This window comes from Pipistrellus kuhlii, unplaced genomic scaffold (assembly GCF_014108245.1).
Source record: "Pipistrellus kuhlii isolate mPipKuh1 unplaced genomic scaffold, mPipKuh1.p scaffold_m20_p_1, whole genome shotgun sequence".
Lineage (NCBI taxonomy): Eukaryota > Metazoa > Chordata > Mammalia > Chiroptera > Vespertilionidae > Pipistrellus > Pipistrellus kuhlii.
Genome location: NW_023425404.1, coordinates 14581809 through 14600395, shown reverse-complemented (window position 1 = coordinate 14600395; position 18587 = coordinate 14581809). Strand labels below are relative to the sequence as shown.

General features: G+C 39.6%; 1 protein-coding gene across 12 annotated transcripts in view; it reads left to right on the top strand.

Annotated features, from left to right (window-relative positions):
* The window catches only part of PCNX1 (pecanex 1), a 143251-nt gene extending 125129 nt beyond the window's left edge, over positions 1-18122 (top strand). For 9 of the 12 annotated variants that reach the window (XM_036432604.2, XM_036432585.2, XM_036432594.2 and 6 more), the window contains 8 exons: positions 1474-1574; positions 2558-2708; positions 8895-9125; positions 9960-10234; positions 11599-11804; positions 14368-14810; positions 15563-15703; positions 15905-18122. In XM_036432604.2, coding sequence (XP_036288497.1) covers positions 1474-1574; positions 2558-2708; positions 8895-9125; positions 9960-10234; positions 11599-11804; positions 14368-14810; positions 15563-15703; positions 15905-16045 — 1689 coding nt within the window. In that variant the 3' untranslated portion in view covers positions 16046-18122. Of the gene's footprint in view, positions 1-1473; positions 1575-2557; positions 2709-8894; positions 9126-9959; positions 10235-11598; positions 11805-14367; positions 14811-15562; positions 15704-15904 lie in introns of those variants that run through there. The other 3 variants (XM_036432620.2, XM_045579178.1, XM_036432652.2) reach the window with 3 other exon arrangements.
* Positions 18123-18587: the final 465 nt, after the last annotated feature.

Sequence of the window (18587 nt, the reverse complement as noted above, 5' to 3'; positions counted from 1 at the left end):
TATCTTCCTCTTCCCTTTTTTGGAAATTACAGTTTTATTCATATTGGCTGCCTGATGTCTATAGCTCACTGATGCCTTTTGCAGTCTCTTTTGCAAAGTTTCTATTGCTGTGTTTTAAAATCACTTATTTTTTCTTCTGCATTGTTTAATATGCCATTAATTCATGTAACATTTTTTTTAAAAAATCTCAAACTTTGCATTTTTGGTATCTCTTGAGGTTTAACTTGTCTTTTATATAAATCTTTCATGTCTTAGCATGATGTCATTCCTCTGTCTTTTTGAAGAACTGTAATAACTTTTTGGGACAATTTTGACTGAGTGAGTGATTAATTGGTTATTCTTTTATGGGTCATATTTTTCTGCTATTTTATATGCCTGACAATTTTTTATTGGACTTTATGCATTTTACCATGATGGGTGCTGGATATTTTTGTAGTTCTATAAATATTGTTGACCTTAACTCTGTGACAATTAAATTCTTTGGCGACAGTTTGATCCTTTATGAGCTTGTTTTTAAGCTTTCTTAGGAGGGACCAGCCATTGGTCTGGAGCTGGTTTTTCTCCCATTGCCGAGACAGTATCCTCCTGAAATGTGAGGAGAGTAGATCCTAGAGTTCTTATCACAAGGAAAAAAAGTTTTGTAACTCTGTGCGGCAACTGAGTTCTCCTATAGAGTACTAGCTGAACATCTAAGTACTTTATACCTGGTTCTTTTTTTACATCCTGGTATTATAAAGTATTAGACTTCATTTAAAGATTCCAAAGACCCTCCTTATATAGTGTTTTGTTGTTTCTTTTCATTAAAACTTTTACCTGAGGATGTAGAGACTAGTTGAGTTTTTTAATCTCTGATTCATTAAATATATACATTTTGATTTGATAAATATATATATACCCTTTTGATTAACGTGTTTTGTTTTTCTTTTTTTTCTTGAGGTAAAATTGACATTCAGGTGTATATCGTAATGATTTAGTATTTGTATATATTGCAAAATTGTCACCATAATCTGGTTAACTTCAATGACCACACATAGTTACAATTTTTTTTCCTTGTGATGAAAACTTTTTTTTTTTTAAATATATTTTATTGATTTTCCACAGAGAGGAAGGAACAGGGATAGAGAGCTAGAAATGTCGATGAGAGAGAATCATCGACCAGCTGCCTCCTACACACCCCCTACCAGGGATGTGCCCACAACCAATGTATATGCTCTTGACCGGAATTGAACCTGGGACCCTTCAGTCTGCAGACCGACGCTCTACCACTGAACCAAACCGGTTTCTGCTCCTTGTGATGAAAACTTTTAAGATCTCTCTTAACAACTTCCAAATATGCAATATGGTATTACTATGTATAGTCACTACATTAAATCCCCATGACTTATTTATTTTGTAACTAGAAATTTGTACCTTTTGACCTCCTTCACCCTGTCTTTTGTTTCTTTTCTGTTGTTGTTTGTTTGTTTTCCAAAGCCACTGGATGTGGACAAAGATTCCTCTCTGGTGACTCTTTGTTATGGACTCTGTGTTCTGGGACGAAGAGCTCTGGGGACTGCATCCCACCATATGTCCAGGTAATGGCACTTCTGTTTTTAGGAAGGGATTGTGGGAAGCTGTCAGATCTAAGTCTGGAATCATCTTTCATGGACGCATACTATGCTAATTTATTGCAAAAGACTCTTCAGATGTTGTATAGATTTTTTTGTTGAACATAGTTGAGTTCTAAGTGATTAACAGAACTGGCTTTTAAAATTGACATATATGTAGGCAGTTATTGATAGTGAGAATTTAATAGATTTGAGATATTTAAAAAATAACCCCATAACATCTCTTTTCTAACAATTTACCTTTTTAAAAAAATTTTTTCATTCTTCATTGCGATTTCTGCCAGAGCATTTATACTTTGAATATACACTGAGTGGCCAGATTATTATGATCTCTGAGTGCATCATTATCCGGCCACTAAGTATATATCCTATATAATAAAAGGCTAATATGCAAATTGTACCCTCAATCGGGAGTTCCACCAGCAGGCAGGCCAGCCAACTGCCTATGTCCCCTCCCACTGGCCAAGCTGGCCGGACCCCACCCATGCATGAATTCATGAACCGGGCCTCTGATATACTGAGTGGCCAGATTATTATGCATTCAGAGATCATCATAATCTTGCCACTCAGTATAGTTGTACATTAGATTTTGGAACTCTAAATATAAACTGGGTTTCTTGACATATGCATCCAAATGAATTAGAATTAAGAAGTGCCATATATTTTAATTTTCATCTTTTCCATTAGCCCCTCCTTAATATCTTTTAATGTATATACTCTTTGCCTGTTGTTTATTTTCATAGACTCTATTACAGTGGTTCATAAACAGTGATCCCAGGTCAAAAGGCCCTTTTCCTTGTAATTCTGATTTAGGGGTGCTGACATTAGTTCTTAAAATCTCTATTTTTAAAACAATCTCACACAATTGTGATGCATAGCCAGACGTAAGAATCAATGTAACGTAAGACTGTTGTCAAAATATGTGAATGTTTTATCTCCAATCCTAACAGTAATTTAGAGTCATTCCTCTATGGATTGCATGCCCTGTTTAAGGGAGATTTCCGTATTTCTTCAATTCGAGACGAATGGATCTTTGCTGACATGGAGTTACTAAGAAAAGTAGTAGTCCCTGGAATCCGTATGTCCATTAAACTTCATCAGGTAAGAAGAGAACATTTCTAACCCATTGCAATTAGTTAATGGTGCTTCTTTTGACTTCCAAATTGTTTCTTAGGTACCTTTTGAGAAATATTCTGATTTGAAACAAAGAAAAACATGATTCAGGGCAAGATTCTATATCTTAGAATCCCGAACCTATATTTCTTTTTCTTTCTTTTTTTCTTTTTTAAAATCTTTTATTGATTTCAGAGATGAAGGAAGGAGGAGAAAGAGATAGATAGATCTATGATGAGAGAGAATCATGGATTGGCTGCCTCCTGCAAGTCCTGCACTGGGGATTGAACCCACACTTCGGGTATGTGCCCTTGACCGGAATCAAACCTGGGACCTTTCAGTTTGAAGTCCGATGCTCTATCCACTGAGCCAAACTGGCTAGGGCCCAAACCTATGTTTCTACCAGTAAATTTGAATATTAATATCTGGGCATGAGCCTGAGGACAAGTGTAAGCAGTGAGTGACAAACTGGAAACAAGCCTCTGGCCTGTGATGCTTGCTTTGACATCATGTGGTTGTAACGCACACCTCTTCCGTGTGAATGTTGGGTGACTCAGTGCAGTGCAGCAGCTTCTCAGGAGGCTCCTCAGTGCTGCTGTTACCGAGAGTTTCACTTCGCATGTTATATAGAATAATAGATGGTTAGGAAAGATTTAGCACTAGTTTAATCCTAGGAAGGTAAAAAATTTAAAATGAGGCCTCACAATGCATATTGTCCTGGATCACTTTAAGAATATATTTTGAGCCCTAATCGGTTTGGCTCAATGGATAGAGCATGGGCCTGCAGACTGAAGGGTTCCAGGTTCAATTCTGATCAAGAGCATGTACCGTGATTGCAGGCACATCCCCAGTATGGGGGGGTGGGGGGGTGAGGCAGCTGATTGATATTTCTAACTCTCTATCCCTTTCCCTTCCTCTCTGTAAAAATCAGTAAAATATATTTTAAAAAAGAATATACTTTGAAATTAGGTACAATAAGGCCTCACTTAATTTTGTCAATAGATTCTTGGAAACTGCAACATTAAGTGAAATGAAATGATGAAACCAGTTTTCCCAGAGGCTAATTGTTATAAACAATTGTTCCTATGGCATATTTTTAGTCACCAAAACATCACCAAACATCTAAATAAAGATTCAAAACACTTATAGTATTAAACATTTGAGTAAATGTGAACTATTACATATCTATAATAGTAAAATCATAATTAGCTAATTAGACAGGCCATCCTTCCGGACATACTTCCAGACAAAGCTGGGGCTGCAAGGGAAGCCCAGGGCCTGGGCGACAGAAGGAAGCCAGTGCTGGCAGCCAGGGCGAGGAAGGCCTACTCTTGCATGGAATTTTGTGCCTAAGACCTCTAGTATTTAAGAAAGATGAACAAAAACAAGTAAGGTAGTTATTTTCCAGCCTGATTATTATAGTTCAGGGTTGCAGGTGACTGGAACCTCTCCCAGCAGCTCAGGGGGCAAGGCAGACACCCACTCTGGACATTAAATTACAGTGCCCATGCGCAGCCACACCTGTGACAACTCAGATGGGGACAATGGAGACACGCCACTTCACCTCATGTGCACAGCTTTAGGAAGTGGGAGGAAACTGGAGTACCTGGAAAAAAACCACACAGATGTGGGGAGGATGTGCACACTCTACAGGCAGCAGGCCTGGCTGGGATCATCCTATAAAAGGGCAATATGCAAATTAACCATCACTCTGTCACAAAGATGGTGGCACCCATAGCCACAAGATGGCAGCACCCAGTCCCCTCAGCCCCACCGGAGTCCCCCAGTCCTGGTGGGGGTGGCTGCTGAGAGCAGGCAGCGTGAGCGGAGAGCCTCTGGGCTGTGGCCAGGTCCCGTAGAGAGCAGGGAACCATGGGGAGTGGTCCTAAGCCGTCAGGGCTCCCAGATTGGAGAGGGATCCCCTGCGAGCTCCCAGATTGGAGAGGGTGCAGGTTGGGCTGAGGGACCCATTCCCCATGCACGAATTTTGTGCACTGGGCCCCTAGCCAACATTATAATGAAATGCCACCATTCAAGGTCTTTCTGTACTGGCACTTGCTGCTCTGTTCATTCCACTTGACAGAGTCATCAGATCTGATGATAGAGACCACATGATAATACTCATTAAAATGCATCTGCTGTGCTCATATCTGATTATTTCCCCCCCAAAATAAAAGGTGAATAACTCTTCAAGTGATTTTTACTGTGATCTAAAGCACATGTGTCAAACACAAGGCCCACGGGCCAAATTCGTCCCGCCAGGCCTTGCAATGTGGCCCGCACCGCGCTGTCATCACTGCACTCCGCTGCATTTCCATCACAATGACAGTATATGACTGTTCAGTAAACCATTCGGCCCGCGATTTAGGCTAGATTTTAGATTTTGCCCCTTCTCTGATTGAGTTCGACACCCCTAATCTAAAGTACTGAAATGAAGTTGATGTTCCCTGATATTTAGGAGCATTTCTAATAAGGGAAATACTATTTGAAAATCTCTGAAAAATGGAATCCTATTTTGAGGATGATGGGGAAAATATATATTTGGGAATCAAATAGAATATCCATGTTCAGACTAGCTTTAGAGTTTGAGATAAAATTAAATGTATGTAAAAGAAAAAGGTAATAACTATAACTTAAATTTTTTATTCATTTAGTTTTTGTCCATCTGGTATTTCTCCTTTTGTCTTGTGATGTCCTATGAATTGCCTAAACCTGTAAGAAATTTTTACCGTAGTCCTAACTGGTTTGGCCTAGTGGATAAAGCGTTGGCCTGCGGACTGAAAAGGGTTCCAGGTTCGATTCTGGTCAAGGGCATGTACGTTGGTTGCAGGCACATCCCCAGTAGGAGGTGTGCAGGAGGCAGCTGATCGATGTTTCTCTCTCATCTGTTTTTAACTCTCTATCCCTTTCCTTCCTCTCTATAAAAAAGCAATAAAATATATTTTTAAAAGAAATTTTTATTTTATTACATTTTATTTGAGCCAAACTGACTATAATGCTGGGAAGCAAGATTTCAAATGCTCCCTAAAATGTTTTTCAAATCAGGTTTTTCAAAAGGTACCAATTAAATATCTCTATGTAAGAATTACCTCTTTTGCCAAAACCGGTTTAGCTCAGTGGAAAGAGTGTTGGTCTGTGGACTGAACGGTCCCAGGTTCGATTCCAGTCAAGGGCATGTACATTGGTTGCGGGCACATCCCCAGTGGGGGTGTGTGCAAGAGGCAGCTGGTCGATGTTCCTCTCTCATTGATGTTTCTAGCTCTCTATCTCTCTCCCTTCCTCTCTGTAAAAAATTAATAAAATATATATATTTTTTTTAAAAAAGAAACACCTCTTTTACATAGCATAATTATTTCACAGTTCCTAACAGGCATTTTCAGTTCATCCTAAACATTATGACAGAGAAGACACCGAGGCACAGGGTCCAAAGTCTCTGATGCCTTGGTCACTGCCTCTAGCCTCACGCTATTCGTGCTCTTGCCTGTTGCTTCGGGGTCTTTTCTCTCCATGTTCCTCTGGCTGAAGCACTATTGCCTGTAACAGTGCTTCTCTGCCCTATGATCAGGCCGACACTTGGGAACAGCACCCTCTTGCCATTAGCAGGACTGACAACAAGCAGTGACAACCAGGGAGGGTGAGGCGGGGGAATCGGCCAGGAGCCATGAAGGCTGAGGAGGCAATAGAGAATGCAGGTGCAACCTGGACGAGTTTTGTAATCCCTGTGCACCTTCGAGGAACATAGAGATGGACCTGTGAAGTAACAAATAACACCCATTCCATTGACCAACACTTTTAGTCACAGGTTGGATTGTCCATGAGGGATTATTGAGCAGGAAAAGATAAATATGTAAATCAATACTGTCATCCCCAAAGTTCATATGTTATATACTCACGAAAATCCACAGAAATGGACAATAGGTTTATGTATTAAAAGAAAGGATTAGTACCGGTACATACTTGCCATATGACCCAGCAATTTTACTCCTAGTTATTTACCCAAGAAAATAAAAGTAGATATCCACACAAACCAAATGTGCATAGCAGCTTTACTCATAATACCCCAGAACTGGAAACAACTCAAATGTCAATCAGTGGATGAACATACAAATTATGGGATTGCCACACGATAGAATAAGTTTACTAAACACTACAAAGAAATGAACTATTGTGAGTCACCTCAGCCTGAATGAGAACATAATGCAGAGCAGGAGAAGTCAGACATATGAAGAGCCCATATTGTATGATTTTACTTACATAAAATTAAAGTGGGTGAAATGAGTCTATAGATTTAGAAAGCAGATCAGTGGTTGCTTGTGATACAGAGACTGAATGCCAAAAGGCAGGAAGGAGCCTTTGGGGTGATGGAAATGTTCTACATCTAGACTTGGCAGTGGTTTCATGGGTGTGCATATTTGTCAAAGGGCAGCTAACTACCTTCAGAGTGGGGGCATTTATTGTATGTAAATCATACCCCAAACTCAACTTTAAAAACTATTATGTTCCCAGAGAGCTTAAAATATAGCTCATTACTGCAATACTACTTTTGTAAATTCCTCAGTGCAACCCTATCCTCTAAATTTTAGCTAAACAAATATTTTTATATATTTTCTTTGTTTTCCTCACTCAAGTTGATTTTTCTCATATCTATCTATCTATCTATCTATCTTATCTATCTATCTATCTATCTATCTATCTATCTATACTGAAGGCCTGGTGTATGAAATTCGTGCATGGGGCCGGGGGGGGGGGCGGGTTTTGTCCCTCAGCCCAGCCTGCACCCTTTCCAATCTGGGATCCCTTGAGGGATGTCCGACTGCCCTCTCACAATCCAGGACTGCTGGCTCCCAGCCACTCGCCTGCCTGATTGCCCCTTACCGCTTATGCCTGCCAGCCTGGTCATCCCCTAACCACTCCCCTGCCATCCTGATTGATGCCTAACTGCTCCCCTGCCAGGCTGATTGCCCCTAACTGCCCTCCTCTGCAGGCCTGGTTCCCCCTAGCTGCCCTCCCTTGCAGGCCTGATTGCTCCCAACTGTCCTCCCTTACAGGCCTGGTCCCTTCTAACTGCCCTACCCTGCTGGCCATCTTGTAGTGGCTATCTTGTGGTGGCCATCTTGTGTCCATATGGGGGTGTCCATCTTTGACCACATCTTGTGTGTTGGAGTGATGGTCAAATTGCATATTACCTCTTTATTATATAGGAGATATACATATATTTATATGTATATCTATCTGTTAAAGGTTTATCTGTTAGCTATCAAAAACTAAAACTACATTAAAAAATCTTTAAAATTGTGTTTCTTACTAACCAGGCACTTTTCACATAAAGCCATGTCTCTAGAATGATTCTAAAACCCATGTTATCTTGCCTCTCACTAGTTGAGATATGGCTCATAGTTGTGAGCTTTAAGACAAATGAAGGCTCCTAGTCCTAGAGAAACTAGTGGAATCTTCCCTGAACAACCTCTTCATCTTAATAACCATTCATTTGATAAATAGGCATTTAATATTACCATATGCAAGATTCCATTGCTGTTTGTAAGGATGAAACAAAGAAGTATATGAAATGTATCTCCCATTCAGAAACCTATAAATAAACAGAAGATGCAGGACAGGTACCCAACTAACCATAACGCAAATCTGAATTTCTGAAATGGTGTGCTATTAAGGAAGCACAAATAAAAATTGGCTGCCTTCACATTTGTAACTGAGAGGTTGATAAATTTTCACTCACCTGTGTGCTGTTTGAAGGGGAGGTGAGGGGGAGCAAGAATGCAGTATCCCCAAGGATGCACATCCAAGTTTGAGGGCTAGCCTACATGGAATAATAAAAGCATTCACTGTGTATATGAATAATTCTTCATAATGTAATAAGTTCTCCAATACACTATTTCATCGCACTCTTACAAAAACCTTGCCAAATTTGTTTGCAGATAATGCTTGCACTCACAAATGTAAAACTGGGGCTCAAAGAGGTTTAGCTGGTAATACCAGGACTTAAACACATTTTTTTAAAGAGTATTTCTCATATATTTTATGTATAATAATATTAATGTTTGCTGATATGAAATTTTCATTTAGTAATTGATTTCATTTAATAATTAGTATAGAAGTTTTTATCATCCTGGAAATCATTCTCTTCTTTTTCTAAAAATTTTTTATTCTTGCGTATAGGATCATTTCACTTCTTCAGATGAGTATGATGACCCCACTGTGCTCTATGAAGCCATTGTATCTCATGAAAAAAACCTCGTAATAGCCCACGAAGGCGACCCTGCTTGGCGGAGTGCAGTCCTAGCCAACTCTCCCTCCTTACTTGCCCTGCGGCATGTCATGGATGATGGCACCAACGAGTATAAAGTCATCATGCTCAACAGACGCTACCTGAGCTTCAGGGTCATTAAAGTAAGTTTTCCAGGCATTAATTTACATCTGAGAAAATTGCAATTTAGATAATCATATCCAAACTTTTAAAAAGTAGTTGAAACTCTTGGAGGAAAAAAAAATGATGACCATATTTCATTAGCATTTATTGTTTATAAGCACTTAATTTTATTTTGTCAATAATTTAGTCTGTCCGACATTTTTTCACGTGCTATAAAGCCTTAACATTTTTTGCTTATTTCTATTTTGGTAGTTTTAAAATCTATTTCATTTGCTATTTGGGCAGAATCTCTTAAACATCAGTTCCATATTGCTAATTTGATGGGATTCCTAGGTTGCAAAATACTTCTGTAGCTTATACTGGCCAGTCAGTGGTTCACTTTAACATTTCCTTAGACTTTGTTTTTTTGTTGTTGTTAAACGTCTTAGGACTTTAAGAGGCTTAATCTCTGAAATTTTATTTTGATAATTTATAAAGGTTATTTTTTTTCACTAATTCATTTAATCAAGCCCCAAAGTCACAAACATCCTTTAAACTAAAAATATTGTTACTTCTGATTCTATAAAAAATATCTCATTTACAAAATTCAGTGCTCCACTGATTTGGAAAATGAAATGGACTACATTTTACTTGATATTTTTATAAGACAGAGCAGAAGTCCTCTGTGCTTACTGTTTAACATCCTGTGCATGACAATGGAAAATGGTTAACTCCTGTGTAGACGTGACCTATTTGTTTCCTGCCCTTTACAGTTGGTCATCATGCCTTTTGTATCCCTCCCATTTCTGCACTTCTTTTTGTATGAATTTCATTCTTAGCCCCATGATCTAATCCCCATGTGATCTGGTTTTCAGGTGAATAAGGAATGTGTCCGAGGTCTTTGGGCGGGGCAACAGCAGGAGCTTGTATTTCTACGGAACCGTAACCCCGAGAGAGGCAGCATCCAAAACGCAAAGCAGGCTCTGAGAAACATGATAAACTCATCTTGTGACCAACCTATTGGCTACCCGATCTTTGTCTCACCCCTGACAACTTCTTACTCTGACAGCCATGAACAGCTTAAAGGAATTCTTGGGGGACCTATCAGTTTGGGAAACATCAGAAACTTCATAGTGTCAACCTGGCACAGGTGAGCCACTGGGTGGTGGTGTGTCCTGACCTTTGAGCTAGACAGTGTGCATTAGTGTCACCTGGAAAGTTTGTAGGGGAAATACAGGTGCCACAGCACAATATAAACCTATCTGAACTTCAGGAAGCAGAGACTGAGCATATACTATAAATCTTTAGACGCTTATTAGGTAAATCTAATGTGCAGCTCCGGTGAAAAGCCACTGCTATAGCATTTAGTACAGTTTTGAATAGTTCCCTTTGTTTAATGTTTTTGCCCTGTTTGTAGGATATCGCTGCCATTAGAATTGCAAACAGGACAAATTACAGAAAAGCATGAGGAACCTGTGCACATCGATTGCTTTCTTCTATCTGCTGTACTCCGTTCCAGCAGTAGGGGGAGCACAGTGCATGTGAAACTCCTGGTTGTACAGTGCAGAGACACTATGCTGTTTTCCCAACCCAGTCATCACTCCAAGCTCAAATCCGTAGTCTATCTTCAGAAATCCACATGATGTATTTTTCTGCATTTTATCCTGTAAATTGTGGTGTATGGTATAGGAACATCTATTTTGATGACAAGTGAAGGAAAAAAAAACGTAGAATATTATTTTCAATTTCTTAAGAGTTCATATCCTTAAATCAGAGCTTAAGAAATATAGGATCTGGGATTAGAGCAATAAACTTTCAATTAGGTGTTTTTAAATTCTTCTAGAAATACCAACGTTAAAGAGTAAGGTTTTATTATTTTAAAACAGTCCCTGTCCACGCAAAAAGAAGAACACAAACCGGGGTAGTGTCAAAGAAATATTTATTCCCCCCCCCCCCAAAAAAAAAAATACATGTTGTGCTGGAATTGCCTTGTTTGTCCAGGACTGAGGGTTTTCCCAGGATGCAGGATTTTCAGTGCTTAAACCAAGACAGTTGTGGGCAAACCAGTACAGTTGGTCCATGTCACACATAAAAAATAAATGAAAGGAGGAGGAATCCTTCACAGCAGCTCCCTTCAGGTGCACTGCAGCATAAGCTGGGTTTCACTTGATTACATAAGGTTTCAGGTGTTGCAGTCTTAGAGGCACTGAGTAGACACTGGCAAGAATTCTGTTTCCAGTTGTGATCTTAACGTCACAACTATTATGTGCAGTTCTTCCTGTAGTGTAGAAGGATGATAAGAGTGTAGAACGCTGAACTAATTGGGAAGTATCGAGGCAGTGAATATAAGAGAATATGAAAACAGACTTTTTGTCCCTAATATTGATTACACCTTAAAGACTTGCAAAGGTGACCATTAGTAGCCTTAAGCATTCAGAATAGCTAAGAAAGAGTAAAGTACCTCCCTAGAAGTGATCTTGGGGTAATGCTTCCTGCTCTGGTGTTTGTTCCTAGGTTGAGGAAAGGTTGTGGGGCTGGATGTAACAGTGGTGGCAATATTGAAGACTCCGATACTGGAGGGGGAACTTCATGCATTAGCAACAATGCAACAATTGCCAACGACCCCCACAGCACCGTGTCCCAAGGAAGCGTCGGAAACGCAGGCCGGGGATCTGGAGCAGGTCTCCACCCGCCCGTCACGGCTCATCCTCCAACACTCGGTAATGTGCAACAAAATTACGTGAGCAATGTTAACCTCTTAGTTGTGGACCTCAGTTACTATACAGGGATAAAGAGGAGGACATATTTATCTACTTGGAAATATACAAATAGAGCCTTTTATTTGATTCACAGTTGGATCTTATCCTATTTGTTTATAATAATCTGTTTATGTGTATAAATATATATTCTTTGAAATATTTCTTTGAAAGTATACTTTTTAAAGGCTAGTAATATTGAATTAACATAATTTATTCAACTTCTCTCCTATTGGACAATGATTTGGTTTCTTCTGAATGTTATAATTATCTTTACATAAATCTTTGTAATCACATACTATTTTTGTAGGCTGGAGACTTTAAAAATGGAATCACTAAGTCAAAGTTTATGAGAATATTTAAGACTCACAATATATCATGCTAAAAATCTTTCCAGAAAGGGTTTTTTTGTTTGTTTGTTTTTTTACCAATTATGTATTCTTGCCAGTCATGCATAGCACTGCCCACCTGGTCACCTGTCCACCAGCTCTGAGTGTTACCAGGTCCCACCTCGCTCCCTGCATGCTCAGAGGGACAGGAGAGAGGTGGTCTTTAATTTCTTATTTTAATTTGCATTGCTCTGATTTCTGAGATTGGAAGCTTTTAAATGAGATTTCCAGCTATTCCTCTTTCTGAAGTGTCCATTAAGTGTCTTGCCCATTTTTCTATTCGCTTATCTTTTTTCTCATTTTTATTTGTATATTCTGATTTGAACTCTTGGTCAGTTTTCCATGTTACAGATTCGTTTCCATTGTCTCTTGGGTTTCCATTCCCTTCCTGTGAAGAGTGGCTTGCTGCCTTTTGATGAGATGTTCTTAATTTTAGTGTAGAGCAATTTACTAATCTTTTCTTTTATACTTAGTGCTTTGTATCCTATTTAAGAAAAATTATAAATTTTCTACAGGCAGTATAGCTTGTCATTGGAATAGATTGTGAGGGTATTAATACTATACCTTGAGAAATAGTTCCAAATATTTCATTTTTTTCATTCTATGAGGTATTTTTTTTAACTGATTACCTTTTTTAAAAAATCTATGTTTATTGATTTCAGAAAGGAAGGAAGAGGGGGAGAGAGATAGAAACATCCATGATGAGAGAGAATCATGGATTGGCTGCCTCCTGCAAGTTCCCACTGGGGATTGAGCCTACAACCCGGGCATGTGCCCTTCACCGGAATTAAACCTGGGATCTTTCAGTTCGTAGGTGGACGCTCTATCCACTGAGCCAAACCGGCTAGGGCTAACTTACCTTTTACATGCGATCTGTAGCCCACCTCATATGCAGCAGGAATCAGATTTCATGTTTCCATATGGCTGGTCGGTGACTCAGCACCGTCCTTTCCCTGCAGCTGCATGGGGAGCAGATGAAGTCAAGACATTTACCGCAATTTTAAAAAATCCAGTGGCACTGGAACTGTTAAGATTCTGAATAGGTATATAATTATTATAACATTTCATAGGTTGCTTTTTACCTTCTGAGCAAAAGCTGAAAACCATCAATTGTGCTTCTTTAAATGTACCTTTCTCTTACATTGGTTATTCTTTATTTTCAGATAAAATGTGCCTATTGCTATTTTTTCAATATCATTAATAATTATTATTTTTTAATATGCTTTTTATTGATTTCAGAGTGAGAAAGGGAGAGAGAGAGAGAGAGAGAGAGAGAGAGAGAGAGAGAGAGAGAGAGAGAACATACATCAGTGATGAGGGATGATCATCGATTAGCTGCCGCACCCAGGCATGTGCCCTGAGTGGGGATCGAAATGTGACCTTTTGGTTCATAGGTTAATGCTGAGCCATTGAGCCACACTGCTGGGCTATAATTATTTTCTAATAATCTGCACATCACTATGAGCCAGGAAAAGGACAAATCTGAAGAATAATATTAAATCACTTGAAAAAGAACACAGAAAAACCTATTCAGTATCACTGGTAATTCATAGTTATAAGTAACCCCTTAATATCTATGAAGATTATAGTGTCATTGATAGGCACTGCAGCTTGTCATTGGAATAGATTGTGAGGGTATTAATACTATACTTTGAGAAATAATTGTAGAGCTTGCCACATAATAGGTTCTTACTAATATTTCCATGAGATATCTCATTTCTGATTATTGAAGAATTCTTGGTATTCTAAAACAGTGGTCACCAGCCTTTCGGACCTCATGGACCACCTTTGGTCCGTGGACCATCAGTTGGTGACCACTGTTTTAAAATATATCTGTGAAACTTACAGGATTTTTCCCAACCTTAAATCCTGATATTTACTGTAAATTATTTGGTCATCTTTCTTTTGCCTCAAAATTTGAATTTTAAAATGCTTCAGTAAATTAATGTTTTAAAAATAATACAAGAAAACAGATCTCAGATATTTATTTCTTTTTAACAATTTTCAATTTTTAGGAATAAGTGTTAAAGTCAAGTAATTGCTTAAGGGAGAAAGTGTTAGAGGCTACAAAAAAACAAAAACAAGAAAAGAACTGTTGGACTCATTCCACTTAGAATGTGTTGTTGTCTGTCCCCTAGGCACCAGCCACAGCACTCAGTCCGTGCAGTCAGGCCTGGTCAGACAGTCCCCAGCGCGGGCCTCCGTGGCCAGCCAGTCTTCCTACTGCTACAGCAGCCGGCACTCGTCCCTCCGGATGTCCACCACAGGATTCGTGCCTTGTCGACGCTCCTCTACCAGTCAGATATCGCTTCGGAACTTACCGTCCTCCATCCAGTCCCGCCTCTCCATGGTGAACCAGACGGAGCCCTCGGGTCAGAGCGGCATGGCCTGCCTGCACCATGGCCTGCCTTCCTCCAGCAGCTCCAGCCAAAGCATCCCGGCCTGCAAGCACCACACTCTCGTGGGCTTTCTTGGGACAGATGGGGGCCAGAGCAGTGCTGCTGATGCACCGCCAGGCAGCACCTTAAGTCCTGCCAGTAATGCACACGCCAAAAAGGGGGAGGTGATTTACAGAGTCCAGGTGAGTGAGCCTGGGTTCCTCGTGCACTGTTTCTCCTGCGCATTTCTTCTTATTTTCTGTTTGTTGAGGGAAGGGCTCTGGTGAAAACAATCTCATGTTGCTTAGTGTGAAGACTAGAACATTTCTGCTAGTGTGTGACTGAAAGCAAGCATTTCTTCAGTGGTGATGTGTTCCCGCCCAGCTGCGGTTGTGTGGCCATGGCAGAATGTCTACCAGGAGGCTGAGATGAATTTGGGAGGTGGTTCTTTAGATTGTTTTTTATTCCATTACTAGAGGCCCAGTGCCCAAATTCATGCACCAGTGGGGTCCCTCTGCCTGGCCTGCGGTATCAGGCCAAAACTGGCTCTCCAACATCCCCTGAGGGATCCCAGATTGTGAGAGAGCACAGGCCAGGCTAAGGGACTCCACCCATGCATGATTGGGGCCGGGGAAGGACCGCAGGTGGGCTCCAAGGCGTGTCTGGCCTGACTCGCTCAGTCCCGATTGGCCGAACCCCAGCAACAAGCTAACCTACCTATCGGAGCATCTATTCCCTGGTGGTCAGTGCATGTCACAGTGATCATGCGGCCTTAGCATATTATTAGCATATTATGCTTTGCGGCCAGACACTTAGCATATTAGGCTTTTATTATATAGTTTAGGCAGTAGAGAACTTGAGACACAAAGAGTCCTGTGAAATTTTGTTTGGGATTATATAATTTTTCATCTTCAAGAGAAAAATTAATTGGAAATTATCTATATTTACAATATAGATTGTGGATCCCAGTCAAATTCTGGATGGAATCAACCTGTCAAAAAGGAAAGAGCTGCAGTGGCCTGATGAGGGTATTCGGTTGAAAGCTGGGAGAAACAGCTGGAAAGACTGGACTCCTCAGGAAGGCATGGAAGGCCATGTAAGTTTTCCTATGAAGCTGGCTGCCTGGTCCTCTGACTTCTTTGTAGCCTGGCTGACTTGTATGCATGTTTTCAGTTGACTTATGTCCTTATGTTTAATTATCATAGAATCGCTACCTCTAGTCTTAAGCAAAGGTAAGAGCTTGTGAGCATGTTCAAGGTCTCTGCCACTAACATATTGTTTCATTCTGAACCACTAGGTGATTCACCGATGGGTGCCTTGCAGCAGAGACCCAGGTACTAGGTCCCACATCGACAAGACAGTACTTCTGGTCCAGATTGATGATAAATATGTGACTGTGGTCGAAACCGGGGTACTAGAACTTGGGGCTGAAGTGTGAGCCAGTGTTTTGTAACTACGTTTCTTGCCCCTGTCAATTCTGAGACGTTGGAGAAAGAGAGCGAGAGCAGAGGATGCCCGCAGGGTTCGTTCCATCCCAAAGGAGAGCCTCAACACAGAGACACCGAGTGGGCTTGGCTAAGCACCTCTCCTTCACCCTTCGCCCTGACTCCTGTCACTGTCTTCATCCCCAAATAAAGCTAAAATATTTTTTTAAGTTAGCTGCTGAGAAAACATTTTGCATGAAGGATCAAGTTCTGTTAAAATATATCCTTTAAAAGTTTTTTCATATTCATTGCCTATGCTTTAAATCAACAAATTCTTGATTTCTAAATTACGCTGATATTATATTTTCTAATTTCTTTGCCAAAAATAATTGCCATGTTTTGTTATAGAACATGAAATCCATTTACTTTGATTTTTAAAAACAGATCCATGTAGAAACCTTCAGTTGGACATAGAGCAGTATAAAGGCTTAATGTACAGTGAGAGACTATGAACAGACATATTTATCTTATTCCTTGAGCTCTAAAAACTTTAATGAAGAAAAACTGCACTAATTTTTTACAACAATGCACTAAAATCTGAGATTTCTCAGAACATTTATTTATATATGAAAATAAAATTCCATTATTTAAATTGACTTTGGGATTAACCCCTTCCCCTCCCTTATAAACATACGTATCAGGAACTGTGCTGCCCAGAACATTGGAGTCTGTCTTTAAAAGGAAGACTAGCATCATGATTGACATTTCCCGGAGCCAGCGGTCAGTGGGCGGGTCCTTCCACACTCTGCCAGCTCCCGAGCCCGCATCACAGGCGAGCCCAGCGGAGGGTCCCTGGTCCCTGCTGCTCTCGCCGGCACACCCTCTGGGCCAATCGTGGGAAGAAAACACTTGTGCTTTTCAAAGAAGATGAGTGACCAGGAATTTAAAGAGAGGATTGATTGCTTTTTATTTTAAGAATTCTTGAAGTTATTTACATGCAGTTCAGTTAATCAAGTAAAATTTTTTCAAACAAAATTATCCAGATGGTGCAGTTCTTATTGTTATATCCCTCTTTAATAACTCCTTTAATTTTCCTCTCCTTTTTCTATTACTTGAATTTTATTTCCTGTAATTTATAGTGTTTAGCTGTAATTTGAAATATTTATAACTGTAAATTGACTTAATTCATATGTTGTCTCATAATGTAAATTTTATTTTTTTAAATGCATGTATTCAGGGAAATTTATATGATTTACAATTGGGCTGGGTGGGAACTGCAATTTAGATTTGTCAACTGTTGGCATTTTTTAAATCCTTCTGAAAATTTTCCCTTGTTAAGTGAAAAAGAAGACTGTACATTTCTTCTGAGCGTTTAAGAGCAGCCGTCTTTCTGCCGCCTACAGTCAGAAGGAGGTGAAATTTTCATCAAGCATTCTGTGTAATCCAATACATCCCAAGTATTACTGTTTCAGCCCTTGGCGCTAGCCCAATGCAAGTACTCACTGGCCACTGAGCTTAGTGGCTACCGTATTGGACATCGTAGGCTTAAAGTCTCTTTTTTTTGAGGTGACAGGAGAGAGAAGCTGTTTTTCCTACCAATTGTAACATAGATCTTACAGTGTAGCATAACACTTCAGTAGAAGGAATGAGAACTAAGGAAGGAAATAAATAAATGCTTCTTACTGCATTTCCACTCAAAACCCGTTTTTCCTTTTTCTAATTTAGCATTCTTGTTGCTAAATTCAGAACCCAATGTGCCTTGTGTTAACATTTCCAGACTTCACACTTTGTAAAATTTACTGTTTAAAAACATTTGTCAAGTGATTTTCTAAACCTCTGCACGAAGGTACCCTTTCTAAATTGGCCAATCAAAATGTGTTCCCTGATCCTGTCACTATTCTGTATTTGCCTTTTTATTTTTATTTTTTTTTGGCAGTTCTTGTAGTATGCCATTAAAGTTCAGGCTCTTTTTTCTTTCTTTCTGAAAATATATATGCTTACCTATGTATATTTATTTAAAATCTCACAGGAACTTTGCTCCCTATTGCCTGTCCCCTTTCCGAAATAAGAGTGATCTTTTTATGGTCGTTACCTCGGTGAGAAGATAAGTATTAAATGCTACTAAATACTAATATTTAGTACTAAGTGGAAAATAATTCACTTTCCTACATCTACACACACAAAATCTGAATTTCAGATGATTCAGTCAGAATGGCCAGAATTACTTTTATTCCTAGTCCCCCCAGCTCTTACCCTCAATGATACACTCACTCCTGAAAGTCAGATTTCAAATGCCAGACTAAATTTTATATGGAACACATTTATTGCATCTTGATTTGGGGTAGCAACTAGTGGACATTTTCCTCAAAACAAGTTGGATTTTGTTATCAGATAGCCCTTTAGTCAAGTTTTGTGTATCAGGAACCATTTTCTTTTTTAAGCCTAAAATAGGGAGTCTTTTACAAATTATAGTACTTTTCTAATAACTTCATTAGGGGAAGGGGGACAAACGAAGAAACATTTATTTCTTAAGAATAATTTGACCTAAATTATTAA